The 15,151-nt window shown below is 39.4% G+C and overlaps 1 protein-coding gene across 2 annotated transcripts in view; it reads right to left on the minus strand.

Annotated features, from left to right (window-relative positions):
- The window catches only part of LOC117525332 (transmembrane protein 266-like), a 300,763-nt gene that overhangs the window by 34,616 nt on the left and 250,996 nt on the right, over nucleotides 1–15,151 (minus strand). For both annotated transcript variants that reach the window (XM_034187181.1, XM_034187174.1), the window contains exons 5-8: nucleotides 9,463–9,536; nucleotides 5,794–5,850; nucleotides 4,169–4,307; nucleotides 1,990–2,105 (exon numbers count right to left, since the gene is read on the minus strand). In XM_034187181.1, coding sequence (XP_034043072.1) covers nucleotides 1,990–2,105; nucleotides 4,169–4,307; nucleotides 5,794–5,850; nucleotides 9,463–9,536 — 386 coding nt within the window. The remainder of the gene's footprint in view (nucleotides 1–1,989; nucleotides 2,106–4,168; nucleotides 4,308–5,793; nucleotides 5,851–9,462; nucleotides 9,537–15,151) is intronic.

Here is a 15,151-nt window from a genome sequence, read left to right on the forward strand (position 1 = left end):
GGGACGATTTTATGGGGATTACACAGATTAAGGAGTGCTCCAGCCGGTTTAAAGACTGCCCACAGCGTCTGAGAGCACGGCGCAGTCCGAGCGCCGATCGACAGGCTGAAACCCCGCTGAAACAACCAGATCATTTCCAACGTGAAGGCTTTGTTGATCCGGGACGTCATCTGATTTCCACAAAAATGGCAGAAGACGTGGACATCAGCACTTTTTTGGCACATTCCACTGTTACAGGAGTTTTTGTCATGGAAAGAGAAGCGGAGGGATGCGCCACCGTGCCGCTCATGGTGCAGGACAAAAGCACCTCCGTGTTGGTCTCACAGGACGGCTTTCAGATGGCTTTCGGTGGCTTTTCAGTCGTGTGACTATCCGAGAAATTGTGCATGAGCTGGACATGCCAGAACATGTCCTGTGAGGCTGCATCACGGCGTTGCTTTGCGCCATACGGCTCCACCGCGATGCGCGGAATTCCTCCGCACGTCTGTCTCAATGTGCCGAAAAAGTGCAGATGTCCACGTCTTCCGCAATTCCTGTGGAAGTCAGACGATGTCCCAGATCAACACAGCGTCCAGTGTGGAAATGAACGGCACATTTCACTGTTACAGGAGTTTTTGTCATGGAAAGAGGAGCAGAGGAATTTTTTTCTGGAAAAATTTGACCACTGCTCACACAAAGCCTGCTCACAGGCGAATGACGCAACCGACAGGCGTGAAAAAACTCACGCATGCGCACGAAGGTTCAAGCTTGGCTGATGCAATCACACATGATTCAAATCCATATGTTTTTTGCAAAAAATAAAAAGGTCGGATACTTTTCCGTATGTAATATAAATGATGTGGGTAAATGACTAAAATTGCTGAATAAAGGTTAGAAAATAATTTTTTTGTGTCAATCTGTATTGTGTAAAGTAGTGACTTCAGTTTTACTGCCTGAATGCTTTGTTGTGATAAATATTGCACCATTTGTTAGCAATTCAATTAGAAGTCTCACTTTCATAAGACTCAATTCATCACTTTTTAATTCGCCTCAGGTTTTTTCTTCACATCAGGTTTTCCATCCTGAGATTTTCTGTAAGAGCAAATACAATGAATGGAAATGTTTTTATCTCAATTTGGTGGGTCACATGACAGTCTCTGACATTTTTTTATTCTACTAATATAATAATATACATGAATGAGATTAATTTCTCTATGATATACTCCATATTCCAGTGACGTGTTTTCAAATTTCTTTCAACTTGGTCCAGAAATTATTGAATAATCTTACTTTCACCCTGGTAGTCGTGACGGTTTCATTTTATTTATTTTATTTGGTATTTTCGTGGAGGAGCTCTCCGTAAAAGCGGCACCACAGGTGGGTTAAGAGCCGTCTTTAATATTAATATCTTTAATATGATGCGAGCGCAGAAAGCTCTTACTTTCACCCCTGATTATTTCCCATCTTTAACTTAACTTCATAATGACATTAATTAAGGATCAGACAAGTATCTGGTGTTGTGGCAGACATAGTGTGTTTGACAAACTGATGGTGTTATTTTCTATCTGGACTGGGGCTAACAAATTCAACTCTATTATATAAATAGTCTGATCCTCTTCTGTGTTTTGTTTTTACAAATACTGGCTGTACAAATGTGGGCCTGAGTTTGAATAAATGTAACAGCACAGTAATAGCACGGAAAATGCAGATTTATGGTGAAACTCTCTTGAAAACATTGATCATGGCCACAATGATTTCTATTTATGTCTGGTTGTCAGACGCTAACCAAGATGGCAGCGTTCTGGCAACAGCCAGTGAATGAGCGGCTCGCCGCGGTCCTCCATCTCGTGAGTAAATAGAAATCGATGGGTGGGACTGAGGCTTTAAGTGGAGGCTGTGGTCAGCTGTTTGTGTTTATGTGTGTGACAACAGATGACAACATTTATCAGTGTGACACACGCGTGGACGCCGGCGGCGGTAAGAATCAATAGATGATGTCTTCCTACTCACGGCCTGTTCCTGGCAGATCTGAGTAAGACGCTCCAGCTGTTCCTCCCTCACAGCCTTCGTCTTCTCACATTGCTGAAGCTCCAACTCCATCTCAACTTTGACTTCTAACACATAGGCTGGAAAAAAAGGAGTGAAGACACACGTTCAGAAAACGACCTTAATGCTGTGGTCAATCAGCATTAATGCATCTGTTTACAATAAATACATCTTGACTTTCTGCATATTTTCTAGTTGTTCACTCTGGATGAACACACATGCTTAGAGAAGGCCATTTTTTTTTTTTTTTTTTTTTTTTAAACACAGTGAGCACAGATTAGTCTCACTGTAGTCCACTTGTTTATCTGCTGTCCTATTTGACAGGAAGGTTCATACAGTGTTGGTACACTAACGCAAACATGCTTTTGTCCTGTGACGGTGTTCAACAACCTTATCAAATTTCACACACTCACATCTTAAAGCTGTTGCTTAAAAGTAGAGGACCACTGAGCGCCTTAAAAGAATGTTCACTGGCACCACCATCATTTTATCTATTAGCATTTACATAGGGGATTCATAATATGACATCACCAATACGATCAAAATCCACGTTGTCGAGAAAAAGTTAATAAAAAGTTCCACTGAAGGATCAAATTTCATAAGAACAGATGGCCTTGAACGACTTAGAGTAGCGACGGTAGAGACCAAAACACGTCTATGACAGTGATGTCATAGATCACGTGAGGGCTTCCCCAGACTTGTGCAAAGCTTTATGGGAAGCACATGGTAGCAGCCAGTCAGAGTAGAGCGGTACAATGATGCGTGCTGGCTGGTCTCTCTCTCTCTCTCTCTGGCTCCTCCAACATTCCACAAAACCCTATGAAACCGTAGTGTTTCTGTGTAAATGTAAGATGTTTCTCATATTATGTCAAATTATGTGAGAAATAAACACGTCTGAAATTAAAAATGCTGTTTTTTTTTTTAAATCTGATAACACCTCTGGAGTGATTTACAAGACATTTCACAGACATCAGCGTCACACATCATATCAAGGTAACTTCCAGTCTTTTCAAAAGCTCATGCGCGCGCGCGCACACACACACACACACACACACACACACACACACACACACACACACACACACACACACACACACACACACACACGTGTCCTCCTGCAAAAGGCATTAAAAAGGTAAAGAAAACATTTGTTATGGAATTACCTCCAGATAAATGTTCTCTTGATTAAACTGAACTGTAATTTTACTAGGCATTTCTAAAATAAACCTACGTTATAATGTTTGTATTTCAGGAGAAACTAAATTTTGTCAGTTTAGTGAAAGGTGGGTGGCCCTCTGGCTTTAATGGCTGTTCCTTTTATTTCTCTTGCTTTAATTTATTGCTAAATTCCACAATTACAATGTACATGCATAGCTTGCTAAAAAAAGATAGTCAATTGTCTCTTTTTAAGCTTTTTTGGTTTAAATAAATTAATTAATTTAATTACATTTTTTTTAATAAAATATATGCCAAGAATACAAAAAATTTAAAATGGACAAAATGACAAATACATAAATAAAGCTGGTGAAAGTTAATTAAATATTTTGATTGTACAAAATTGGTCATTTGCATTTATTTCTGAAGATATTTAGACATACTTTTGACAAGGACTGATCCCAGTGTATACACAAACATAGCAGCTGGGGGCGCTAAAGCACCACATCAGGCAAAGAATGTGGGAAACAGGCTGAAAACATTGAATTTGGAAATGGTAATGTCATCCTTGAGCGGTCTGTGTTTGAAGGTAAAGTTATTTCCATCTCTGCAGGAAAACAGAGTTTAAGGTGAATATGATGGAATATGACCTTTTTATTCCTAGAAACACACAGATGAGCCAAACATAATAACTACTACATTACATTCATTGTGTCTTCTCTGGATTGAGTCAGGCCCCAACAATCAATACAACTAACAGAGGAGCAATTTACTCTGAATCACAATTAAATAGCTTTATTTCTCTGAATAGTGAATAGTTTGTATAATAATGGAGAAAATGGGGGTTTCTGAGATCATTCAGGGATAACTGATGTTTATGCACCGGTGTGACACTATTCAGGAATAAAATATTTGGGGATTCTCTTGAGGTACCCCACAGAATAGATCGGCCCTACAGATGGATATCTTGTTTTCAGTTTTGCCTCACCGTCAATGATCCTCTTCACCCTCCAGATGCGTAATGTGATGATGAGGCTGATGGCATCCCAGGGGCTGCTGGGCCCGTTGGCCACCGTGGAGGCCACCATAGGGGCCAGAGACAGCACGATAACAGCACCATCAAACACCTGGGCGTTTGTACAAATACAAACATGAACTTAAAAAGTACAGACAAAATACATTTTGTACCTCCACTTCTGCACATAGTCTCATGGTCTGTAAAAATGCAGTGTATGGTTTATGTTTTGTTTTTAAAAATTACTGTATGAACAGAAAACACAAAATGAAAAATCCAAATATTCCTGTTCCAACAAAGGTTAGGTCAGGTGTGGGAGCATATCCTTGTAATATGGAAGTGACTTGGATCCTGGATGGCAGACAAGCGGTCCATCCCTACCTCTCCAAAGTAACCAGCCATCTTCCACAGCCAGATGAAATGTGGGCATCTCCTGGGCCTTCTCCAGCTGCTGGGCTCTTCAACACTGGGGCACCCACGTGCTGGATCATGCACAGAGAAACTACAACAATGTCGAGGGTGATGCTCCCTCCCAATGGAGATGATTGTCCTCACCTGAGTCTCCCTAAATAAACATTTGTTTGACATCAAGTCATTCCAGCTGTACCCAAGGATCTTCCAAAGAGACCTGGTACCAAAGACATTCAGTCATTGCATTAGATCACTGTCCAAGTCTCACAACCATACAGTAAGACAGGCAGCACCAGGTCCCTAAAGACTTAGACCTTTGTTTTCCTGCAAAGGTTACTGGTATCCCAAACACCTCTGTCTACTGACCTCATGACTCTAAGTTCTTCCCATGTGTCTCTTGACCCAGACACATGAACATCACTGTCGACACACAACAAAAATCAAATGGTTTTTTGTTGTTTTGTTTTGAATTAAAGAAACAAAGGAGAGGACAAGGAAGGACAAGGACCTGCCCACATTGGCTGTGGCAGATAGATGGTTACTTTAAGGATGGACCAGTTGCTACAACTCAGCACTCCATTTACTCAATTATAAATATTAACAGCTTTATTTTAATTATTTATCCAGTTATTTAGTATTTATTTATTTTTGCAGAGTAATTTATGTAACAATTACAGTCATGGTCAAACGTTTAGACACATCAGACTTGAAAATCCTTATTTCTACCACTGTCAAAAAAATGAGTGACGTCTTGACAACTAGAAAATATATTGCTCAAACAAAATCCTCACATTTAAGACACTTGAAGGAACTAATTCATGTTTTACTATTGTCTTTTTAAGATTTGTTTGCAACAAATAGGAATTTGGGAAATGACAAATATACATTAACATATGTGCATTTAGTCATTTAGTGTTGTCATTATGAGGAATCAATAAAACACATTTAATATTAATATACTAAATCAGTGTCAATGATAAACACTTGATCTCCTGTGTCCAAATGTTTGTTACCGTATATTTAAAAATTATTATAGATACACTGTCTTCGATGTTCATGTGATATTTTGTAAAGGAGATATGAACTGGTGTCCGAATTAAAAAAAACCAAACTGAAATATCTAAGAAATAAATAAATAAAACTGGGCATTCATACCCAGCATGTGAACACAGGACAACAGTACTAACCTCAACTTTGTTCTCAATATAGTCCCAAATGCCGAGAACTACAATTCTGAAGACAGTCTACAAGAGACAAAGGGGAAAAAGACACCATTAAAATCGTCAGATTACACGACTTTTCTTGCATGGAGTTTTTCAACGGATTTTGAGTAATTTGCAGGCATTGAATCTAAATCCATTGTGAATCCAAATCCAGTGTTAGTTTTTGAGATATGAAAACATATTTCTCCTATCAAACATTGAAGCAAAAGCTGTAGTCTCACACTCCTCTTCGGCACCATAAACAATATTGCAGCTCTTGTTCACATTTCGTGAACCTGGTTTAAAAACTATGCTTTTGAAGCTGCTTTTGTGCATGTGGTGGTGTCAAACTTGTGAGTGAATGAGCAACTTTTGTATCATCCATCAATAGAAGAAATGCTGATTGCAAAAAAAAAAAGAAAAAAGTGATGTGATAGAGGAAATCTGAGGTGAGCTTTGGATTCAGCACCCCAAAATGACCCAAAATCAGTTCTCAAGATCCATGCAAGAATTTATTTTTTCTTTTTTGACTATATAATGATCACTTTTAATTTTTTTAAGAAATGGCTTTTATAAGTAATATTTGATATTCCCATTTTAAGTTATTACACCTAACAGTTGTTATCATGATGTGTTTTTACCCCGCCCCTTAATGGCCACATACATTTATTTAGGTTAGTCCTGAAATTGCATAGGTGACATAAAATTTACCAAATGTCAATCATTGGGGTGAAGGTCACTGGGGTCAAAGGTCAACATTTAAACTGTTCACTTTTGCACTGGATTTGGCACACACATGTAGGTGGGCTCTGGAATTGCCCAGCAAGGTCACAATTGCCACAAGTCAATCACTGGGGTCAAAGTCATATCTGCCTGTCCTTCTTGGTCCTTTTGCTGATTTCTACCAAACCAGTGATGGCTGACCCCAAAATTGCTGTTAAAATACTGTTGGCAAAGGTCAAAGTTAAGGAATCTGATTTTCAACACAATTTGTATCAAATGTGGCACACACTTCTAGAGTTGCCTGGGTAAGGTCAGCCAGAGGTCAATCATTTCAGTAAAGGTCAAGGTCACTGGGGTGAAATGTCAGCTTGTTGTAGCTGTTACGGTTTCCCTGCCCACAGGTACTGATGATGAGTGATCTAAAACAAACTGACAGCAGACCTGCACTGTTCCTTTTGTTGCTCAGTTCTCTTATTAAAAAAAACAAAAACAAAAACTGAAAATCCTAATTAAAACATTAGCCTAATGAGACGTGACGTACAAACTGCTGCTTTGTCTTCTCAAACAGAAAATTCTACACCTGATACAACTGCTGTAGTTACTTGAATAACTGCACAGCACACCACCACTGTCACTAAAACAAACAAAAAATACTTAATAGTATTGCAAAGAATGCAAATGCAGTCTGCGCACGAACATACACAACTTCTATACAATTCAAAAACATCTCACTTGACAATCTTTCAGCAAGCTAATTCTAACACATCTGGTATTTTATCAGGTGTATTAGAAACCGTATTAGAGACCATAAAGTCACTGTGGTGATGCACCCCACAATAACCCAGTCTCATGGTTCTAAGAAATGACCTCTTTTCAAACTTGTCAAACTGAGAATAGGTTTGGCTGTGCCACAATCAAATAAAATCCACATGGAGCAGAATGTTTGACAAGAGTGTCAGTGTAACAAGTGCAGGGGCTCATCCCACCTGCTAGAATCCTTTTACCTAACCATTGCAGACAGGTCAGTTGGTGCCATGCCAGATCTTGATCACGCCCCTCTTCTTGGATGACACTGGTGAGGTGTTTGGATGGACTGAATCACCGTACCTCCTCACTGCTCATTAAGATCAAATATAATTCTAATTCTAATTTTAATTCTTGCCCCTGCTGGCTCACTGGAAATGAAAGCTTGATTTAAGGCAGTTAAACCTGCTGTGGTAGTTTTTTTTAAGTTTTATTTCTACCTTAATATAATTTATCTGTATATGTATGCGCTGGAATCTGGGCCTGTAGGCCAAAACATTCTTGTTTGTTTTTTTTCCAATATATCTACTGAGTCCAGTTCTATTAAAATAATTACATTTCTGGTTCAAACTATGGGAATGATTCAAACAACCAGCCTTAAGGTAGCGTGGCTGAAACTAAAGCAACAGCCTGCCCAGCCAAATATAATTAAACTTTGACACATGATTAAAAATAATAGAAATGAGATGGCAGCCACATATTTGAATTCCCTAAGGCTTTACTTTGCTGGAAACACCTTTTTCATATTAAGTTAGAAATATGTGGTGCACTTCAACTACTGCATGAATTTAAACACTGAATATGCGAGCAAAGATTGTTGTGTGCCACAGTAATTTGCTAAAAGTATGTATAATAGTCATGTATTCACTATGACTGCTTAATCCAGTGTCTATTGTCAGGGAATGGCAGCACCAGACTAGACTAGATTAGATTAGATAGAAATGTAGTGATCCCTTGGGAAGACTCCCTCAGGGAAATTGAGGTTCCAGCAGCATTGTATAGCAGCACACAGGGTAAGAATCAAAAATTAAAGTAAAGAAGAAAAACAGTTTGCAAATATAAATATAAATACACAATATAAATACCAGACATTCTAATACAAAAACATGCTTTTGGAGGGTGGTATGCATTTTCAGAGACCCGACGTTCATGCCCAGTCGCCCAAAATGACAGATATTCGCCCTTGTCTAACTCAGGCGAATATCTGTCATTTTGGGCAACTGGGCATGAACGTCGGGTCTCTGAAAATGCATACCACATGACAACAGCATGTTATTTGCATTATTATCACTTTTTACTGAGATACACAACACGTAACGCGTACATAAAAAGTTGGCTCACTTAACTTTTGTCGTGTCGGCTGGCGCGCGCTGCTCTCCGAATTAGGCAGTGCGTCCTCATCAAGCTGGCTGCTTTGGGTGCTGTTCATTATTGGACTAACCATGAGAAAATCATCCGGAATATCCATATTGGGACCAACACACACTTCTCACCTTTTCCTCTGCGGACAGTTCTTGGGCTGCGCGCTATGATGTCATTTGTTTACGCACAGCGGGCGGGTATAGCCAGGTAGCGTCGACGTAAATCTACGATACCGGCCTAGCAACGCCTGGGTAAAGTGATAATAACAATCACTATTGGTTTACTGGCTACTACTGATCCTCTCCTTCCCATCCTCTGTCTTCCTGTTACTCCTCCTCCCCCTGAGTGAGGAGTTGTAGTAGTTGTCTGATGGCCTGACGGACAAAGGACATTTTCGTTCTGTTGGACCTGCACTTGGGAAGGAGCAGTCTGTGGCTAAAGAGGCTCCTCTGGTTGCTGATGACGGTGTGCAAAGGGTGGCTGGCATCGTCCATAATGTCCAGAGGTTTTCCAGTGTTCTCTTCTCGTCGTGTTTTCCATCATAAATCGAGGGCATTTAGACTAAATATGCCGCCACCAAGGTGCATTAGTGACATGAAATGCAGGTAGAGATGATGTTTAACCAAAGGGGGCGCTGTTTTACCCATGCACAAATATAACCAATATACTAGTCAAACATTTGGACACACTTTCCCCATTCAACTGAATGGAAAAGTGTGTTCAAACTTTAGACAGCGGTTTGATCAGTATTAGCACAGCTCTTACCTCTGAAAAGAAAAGCGAGAGAATGATAAGGCTGATCCAGTGGATGACGCTGGCAAACTGGAAAGCATTGGAAACTGATGAGAGAAGAAATGGGTCAAACAGTAAACTGCAAGTTTCTGTAAAACAGCATGTCATCAAAAAAGCAAGCAACTGTGTTTCTATAAAACAGTAATACTTTACAACTAATCTGAAACACCCATTGGCTTTTCCTTGATAGAACAGTTTTGTACCTTTTGGCTTTCAAATGAATCAATTTGAATGATTGGTTCTCTTTCCTGCTCCTCCTTCCACTGCTCCTCGTTTGGACATTGTGTCCACATACGTTCTCGGTCCCGTGTCTCAGCTGTGACTCCACAGTGTCTAAGCCCTATACTCCTGAGCTCTTTGTGTGTTTCTTCCACTGCCTCACTCTCACTCCTCCCTTTGTCTTGCAGGACGGGCAGCAAACAGAGCACAAGATAACAAAATGACTAACATGACTCCAGTCCTGCAGCCCCTGCAGTGACACTCAGGTGTTTGCACAGTTGTGCGTCTCCTGGATGTTGGCTGGAAACTGATGGGGATGTTTGCCTGTTGCTGCTGCTGCTTATAAAAGAATTGTTTCATTATCATCTGTCTGCATTGCTCTGCATTACAACCATTTACCGCCCAACATCACACACTTCAGTGTGAATAACAAGACCGCATAAATAAAGCCAACAAAAGTCATCCAAATATACAGCAGGTGTTACCACATGAATCAGAAAATTATCAAGAATTGGATAGTTATCAAAGATACTCTATTAACATAGATTTTAAGGTGTAAAAAAACACTATAGTATATTTATGGAACTAAAATCATCTCTTGATGGCTCATATGATGTCACATTCACAGCATCAACACACACAAAAGCAAAAAATGAAACTAACTGAAAAGAGGAACAACCAAAACTGAACAGAATTTTGCAACTTCTGACTGCAAATTGCATTTCCAAAAACATGACCAGTAAATATTCAGAATGTATTTCATATTTAAGCACAAAATGATAGCACAGACATACTTGTGCTAGGTCGAAACTCACGTTTTGACCTAGGCTCCATTTTTCCATGTTTTGAAATTCATCTTTTCACTCAGGACACAAACAAATAAAAAAATAGTTTTCAAACGCAAGCACCATCATGACCTAACTGGTTGTAATAATTTTATTGTTCTGGGCAAGCTCAAACATTCAGAGAGGTAAACCTGGTCTTACTGAACCTTATCAGTAACTGACTTGTGATGTGCAGAGTGGTGCCAACAAATGGACTGCAGCTGAAGTTAAATGGCGAACTGTATAATAAGTCATCTTAAAAAATGGTTTACTGCTGTAGGGATCCTCCCCATGCTGTCACAAACGTCTAAACATGTTCATCTGTTCAGTTTACTGAGAGATTTTTTTTTGTGTGCTTGATTTGTAAAATATCATTATGTAGCCGGTTAGCCCGTGAATGTTTTTTCAGTTTCAGCCAGTACTGCAAAGATTAATTTTGCTTTCTCTTGAGTGAAAAGATTAAGATCTACAAATAGAGCCAAGACTGAGCCAAGGTTCCCCTTTAAGACCTGGACATAAGTATGTAGGACAGGGCAAAAAGGATTCTACTACATCCCAATTCAGATCAGGGAGACAGACACCCTCTCTACTTTTAAGATTAGGCTTAAAACTTTCCTTTTTGCTAAAGCTTATAGTTAGGGCTGGATCAGGTGACCCTGAACCATCCCTTAGTTATGCTGCTATAGACTTAGACTGCTGGGGGGTTCCCATGATGCACTGAGTGTTTCTTTCTCTTTTTGCTCTGTATGCACCACTCTGCATTTAATCATTAGTGATTGATCTCTGCTCCCCTCCACAGCATGTCTTTTTCCTGGTTCTCTCCCTCAGCCCCAACCAGTCCCAGCAGAAGACTGCCCCTCCCTGAGCCTGGTTCTGCTGGAGGTTTCTTCCTGTTAAAAGGGAGTTTTTCCTTCCCACTGTCGCCAAGTGCTTGCTCACAGGGGGTCGTTTTGACCGTTGGGGTTTTTCCGTAATTATTGTATGGCCTTGCCTTACAATATAAGGCGCCTTGGGGCAACTGTTTGTTGTGATTTGGCGCTATATAAATAAAATTGATTTGATTTGATTTTGATCTTCTATTAATTCCTCAAATGGAACAACTGACTGAACTACATACATGGACTGCATTTATGTAGCGTTTTTCCATCTGCATCAGATGCTCAAAGCGCTTTACAATAATGCTTCACATTCACCCCGATGTGAGGGTGCCGCCATACAAGATACTCACTACACACCGGGAGCAACTAGGGGATTAAGGACCTTGCCCAATCCTGATTTTCCTTTCAGGCTGGGATTTGAAGCGAGGATCCTCTGGTCTCAAGCCCAATGTTTTAACCACGAGACCATCACCTCCCCTACATATATCAGTTTATTCTAAAGTCAGATTATTACTGCTTTCATGCATTTTTCAGAATTATCCAGATGTAATAAGATTTTATATAAAAGTACGCAGAATGGTGCTTTCTATCAAAATATACCACAGCGTTCACATAAAATATCAAATAAGCTTTGAATAACATGAACCTAAGCAGCATGTTTGTATAAATGAAAATCAATGACATAATTTTCAATTGAGGGTTTGAAATGAGTTTAAATTTTTAATAGTGCTACTCGATCATTTTCATACCAAGTGATAAATTGATCACATGACTTGCAGAGGTGGTCTTCTTTGTCATTTTAATGCATGACTCATGGCTGTGTTGGGAATTTATGATATATTTGTCTACATTTGTTGTATTTGAGCAATCTATGAATGTTCCTCTTAATAATTTTTAATTTATGTGTGTAACTACTGACCTGTTTTGACCAGTGGTGGGCACAGTTCCGCTAATCCGCTAATTATCAAAGCTAACTTTGTTAGCGGATTCGTTTTTCAGCTAACTTCAAAAACCATTAGTGGACCAATTAGCTTCCGATAAATTTAGTTCCAATAAGTTTTAGACTGCTAATGTTCTTTTATGTAGTTAGTAATGGAGCTGGCTGCCAGGCTGCCACAAAAAAAAAAAAGTCACTTGCCAGCATACAGCAGTCTAGCCGTGAGGCAGACTTCTTGAAAAGGAAAGCAGATTTGACACATATCTGCTTATTTTAAAATAACACACTAATTCTGAAGATGTGAACATTAACCCATGCAGATGTCCAAAGGGATTATGGGTAAACTGAGCTTGGTTGAATAATTCATTCTCTGTAAAAACCAACACAAGTTAATTTAACGTGTGTGCGTTGGTGTTTACAAATAAATGAGTCATTATGTCATTTTTTTTCATTTGTAAAAAAGTCATTTGCAAAACGTCTGTTAAGGTCTGATTCAGGTCGACAACCGTGTGATATATCGTTGTCATCAAAACAAACTCTAATCAAAGCGTAGCATCCCTGACATTGTCTTGAAACTGTTTCCTGTCTTTTGCCATCCTGCGTGCTTGATCCATAGAGCCAAACACATCATTATAATCTTCTCCCACTTGCATTTTGGGCTTCCTCTTCATCTCTTTCCAGGAATGTAAGCCTCTAACACTCGTTCTCCATGCCATCCTGCCATTTTATGTGGCTGAAATAAGACAATTTCTGGTTCCTCACTTCCTCACAGCAGCCAATCATTTGAGACACAAAGCTCAAAATACATAGAACACTGCCATCTACTGGAACCCGGTTAATAACACGGTTGTCAAATCACAACTTTGGGCATCTGTGTGTATTCAAATCCTCAGAATTAGTGCATTATTTTAAAATTAACAGATATGTGTTATATTTTCACTTTGTACATTTTATGAGTTGACATTAATGCAGTTATTCTATCTAGAATAATTTGATTTATAAATCAAAGCCATAGGTTAAAATTGCTTTCCTTTTCAAGACATCTGCCTCATGGCTGAAGCACTGTATGCTGTCAAGGTAAATGATGCTTCCCTACAGCAGTGGGCTGGGTGTATAAAGACAGAAGTGTTGACTCATTGGTTGTATTGTGACCGCTGGCGGTGTTTAAACTCAAACTCAAATCAGCTTGTTAATAGCTGAGAATGTGCTGGAAACAATACTGAAAGTTATCAGTTAGTGGTTAGCTGTAGCTTCCGATAAATGTTTTGGTGGTTTAGCGTTATAAAAGATAACTTCTCAGTTAGTTGATTAGCTGTTATCAAAGCTAACTTTTTGGTTAGCTGTGCCCACCACTAGTTTTGACTTCGCTTAATGGAAATGCACTTCTTAAAATACTTAAAATATTGCTTCACCATAAAAACAGGTAAACAAATAATGCTAGGTTGTACAAATTGGCTAAATATTCCAAGCTTAAAGACACTCAGAACACTAAAGACTGTACATACTGTCCAAAAAATGCAGTACAGTAAGATAACTCAAGTTTGATCATCTTTACTGTGACAACAGCACATACAGTTGTATGTAAAAGTTTACTGCAAGTAATACTCTGCAGGGAGTGGTGAAGCTGAAGCCAAGACACCAAACTATGTACGGTTGTATGCAAAAGTTTGGGCACCCCTGATGATTTCCATGATTTTCCTTTATAAATCATTGATTGTTTGGATCAGCAATTTCAGTTAAATATATCATATAGCAGACAAACAGTGATATTTCAGAAGTGAAATGAAGTTTATAGGATTTACAGAAAGTGTGCAATAATTCTTTAAACAAAATTAAGCAGCTGCATAAATTTGGGACCCCAACAGAAAAAAATGATCATCAATATTTAGTAGATCCTCCTTTTGCAGAAATAACAGCTTCTAAACGCTTCTTATAGCTTCAAATGAGAGTCTGGATTCTGGTTGAAGGTATTTTGGACCATTCTTCTTTACAAAACATCTCAGGTTTGTTGGTTTCCGATCATGGACAGCCTGCTTAAAATCACACCACAGATTTTCAATAATATTCAGGTCTGGGGACTGAGATGGCCATTCCAGAATGTTGTACTTGTTCCTCTGCATGAATGCCTTAGCAGATTTTGAGCAGTGATTAGGGTCGTTGTCTTGTTGAAAGATCCAGCCCCGGTGCAACTTTGTCACTGATTCATGAACATTGTTCTCAAGAGTCTGCTGATATTGACTGGAATCCATGTGACCCTCAACTTTAACAACTTTCACAGTACCTGCACTGGCCACACAGCCCCACAGCATGATTGAACCACCTCCAAATTTTACTGTAGGTAGCAAGTGTTTTTCTTGGAATGCTGTGTTCTTTTTCAGCCATGCATACTGCCCCTTGTTATGTCCAAATAACTCAATTTTAGTTTCATCAGTCCACAGCACCTTATTCTAAAATTAAGCTGGCTTGTCCAAATGGGCTTGAGCATACCTCAAAGCAACTCTGTGGTGTGTATACAGAAAAGGCTTCCTCTGCATTACAGCATCTCCTTGTGCAAAGTGTGCTGTATAGTTGAATGATGCACAGAGACACTATCTGCAGCAAGATCATGTTGTAAGTCTTTGGAGCAGGTCTGTGGGTTGACTACGACTGTTTTCACCATCCTTCGCTTCAGCTTACCTGAAAGTTTTCTTGGCCTGCCACTTCGGGCCTTAACCCTCTGGGGCCGACGCCATCATATACTACAGCTAATACCAAGCTTTACTAAATTATAAATAACTTTTTAATGATATGAGATAGAAACTTAC

This window comes from Thalassophryne amazonica, chromosome 2 (assembly GCF_902500255.1).
Source record: "Thalassophryne amazonica chromosome 2, fThaAma1.1, whole genome shotgun sequence".
Lineage (NCBI taxonomy): Eukaryota > Metazoa > Chordata > Actinopteri > Batrachoidiformes > Batrachoididae > Thalassophryne > Thalassophryne amazonica.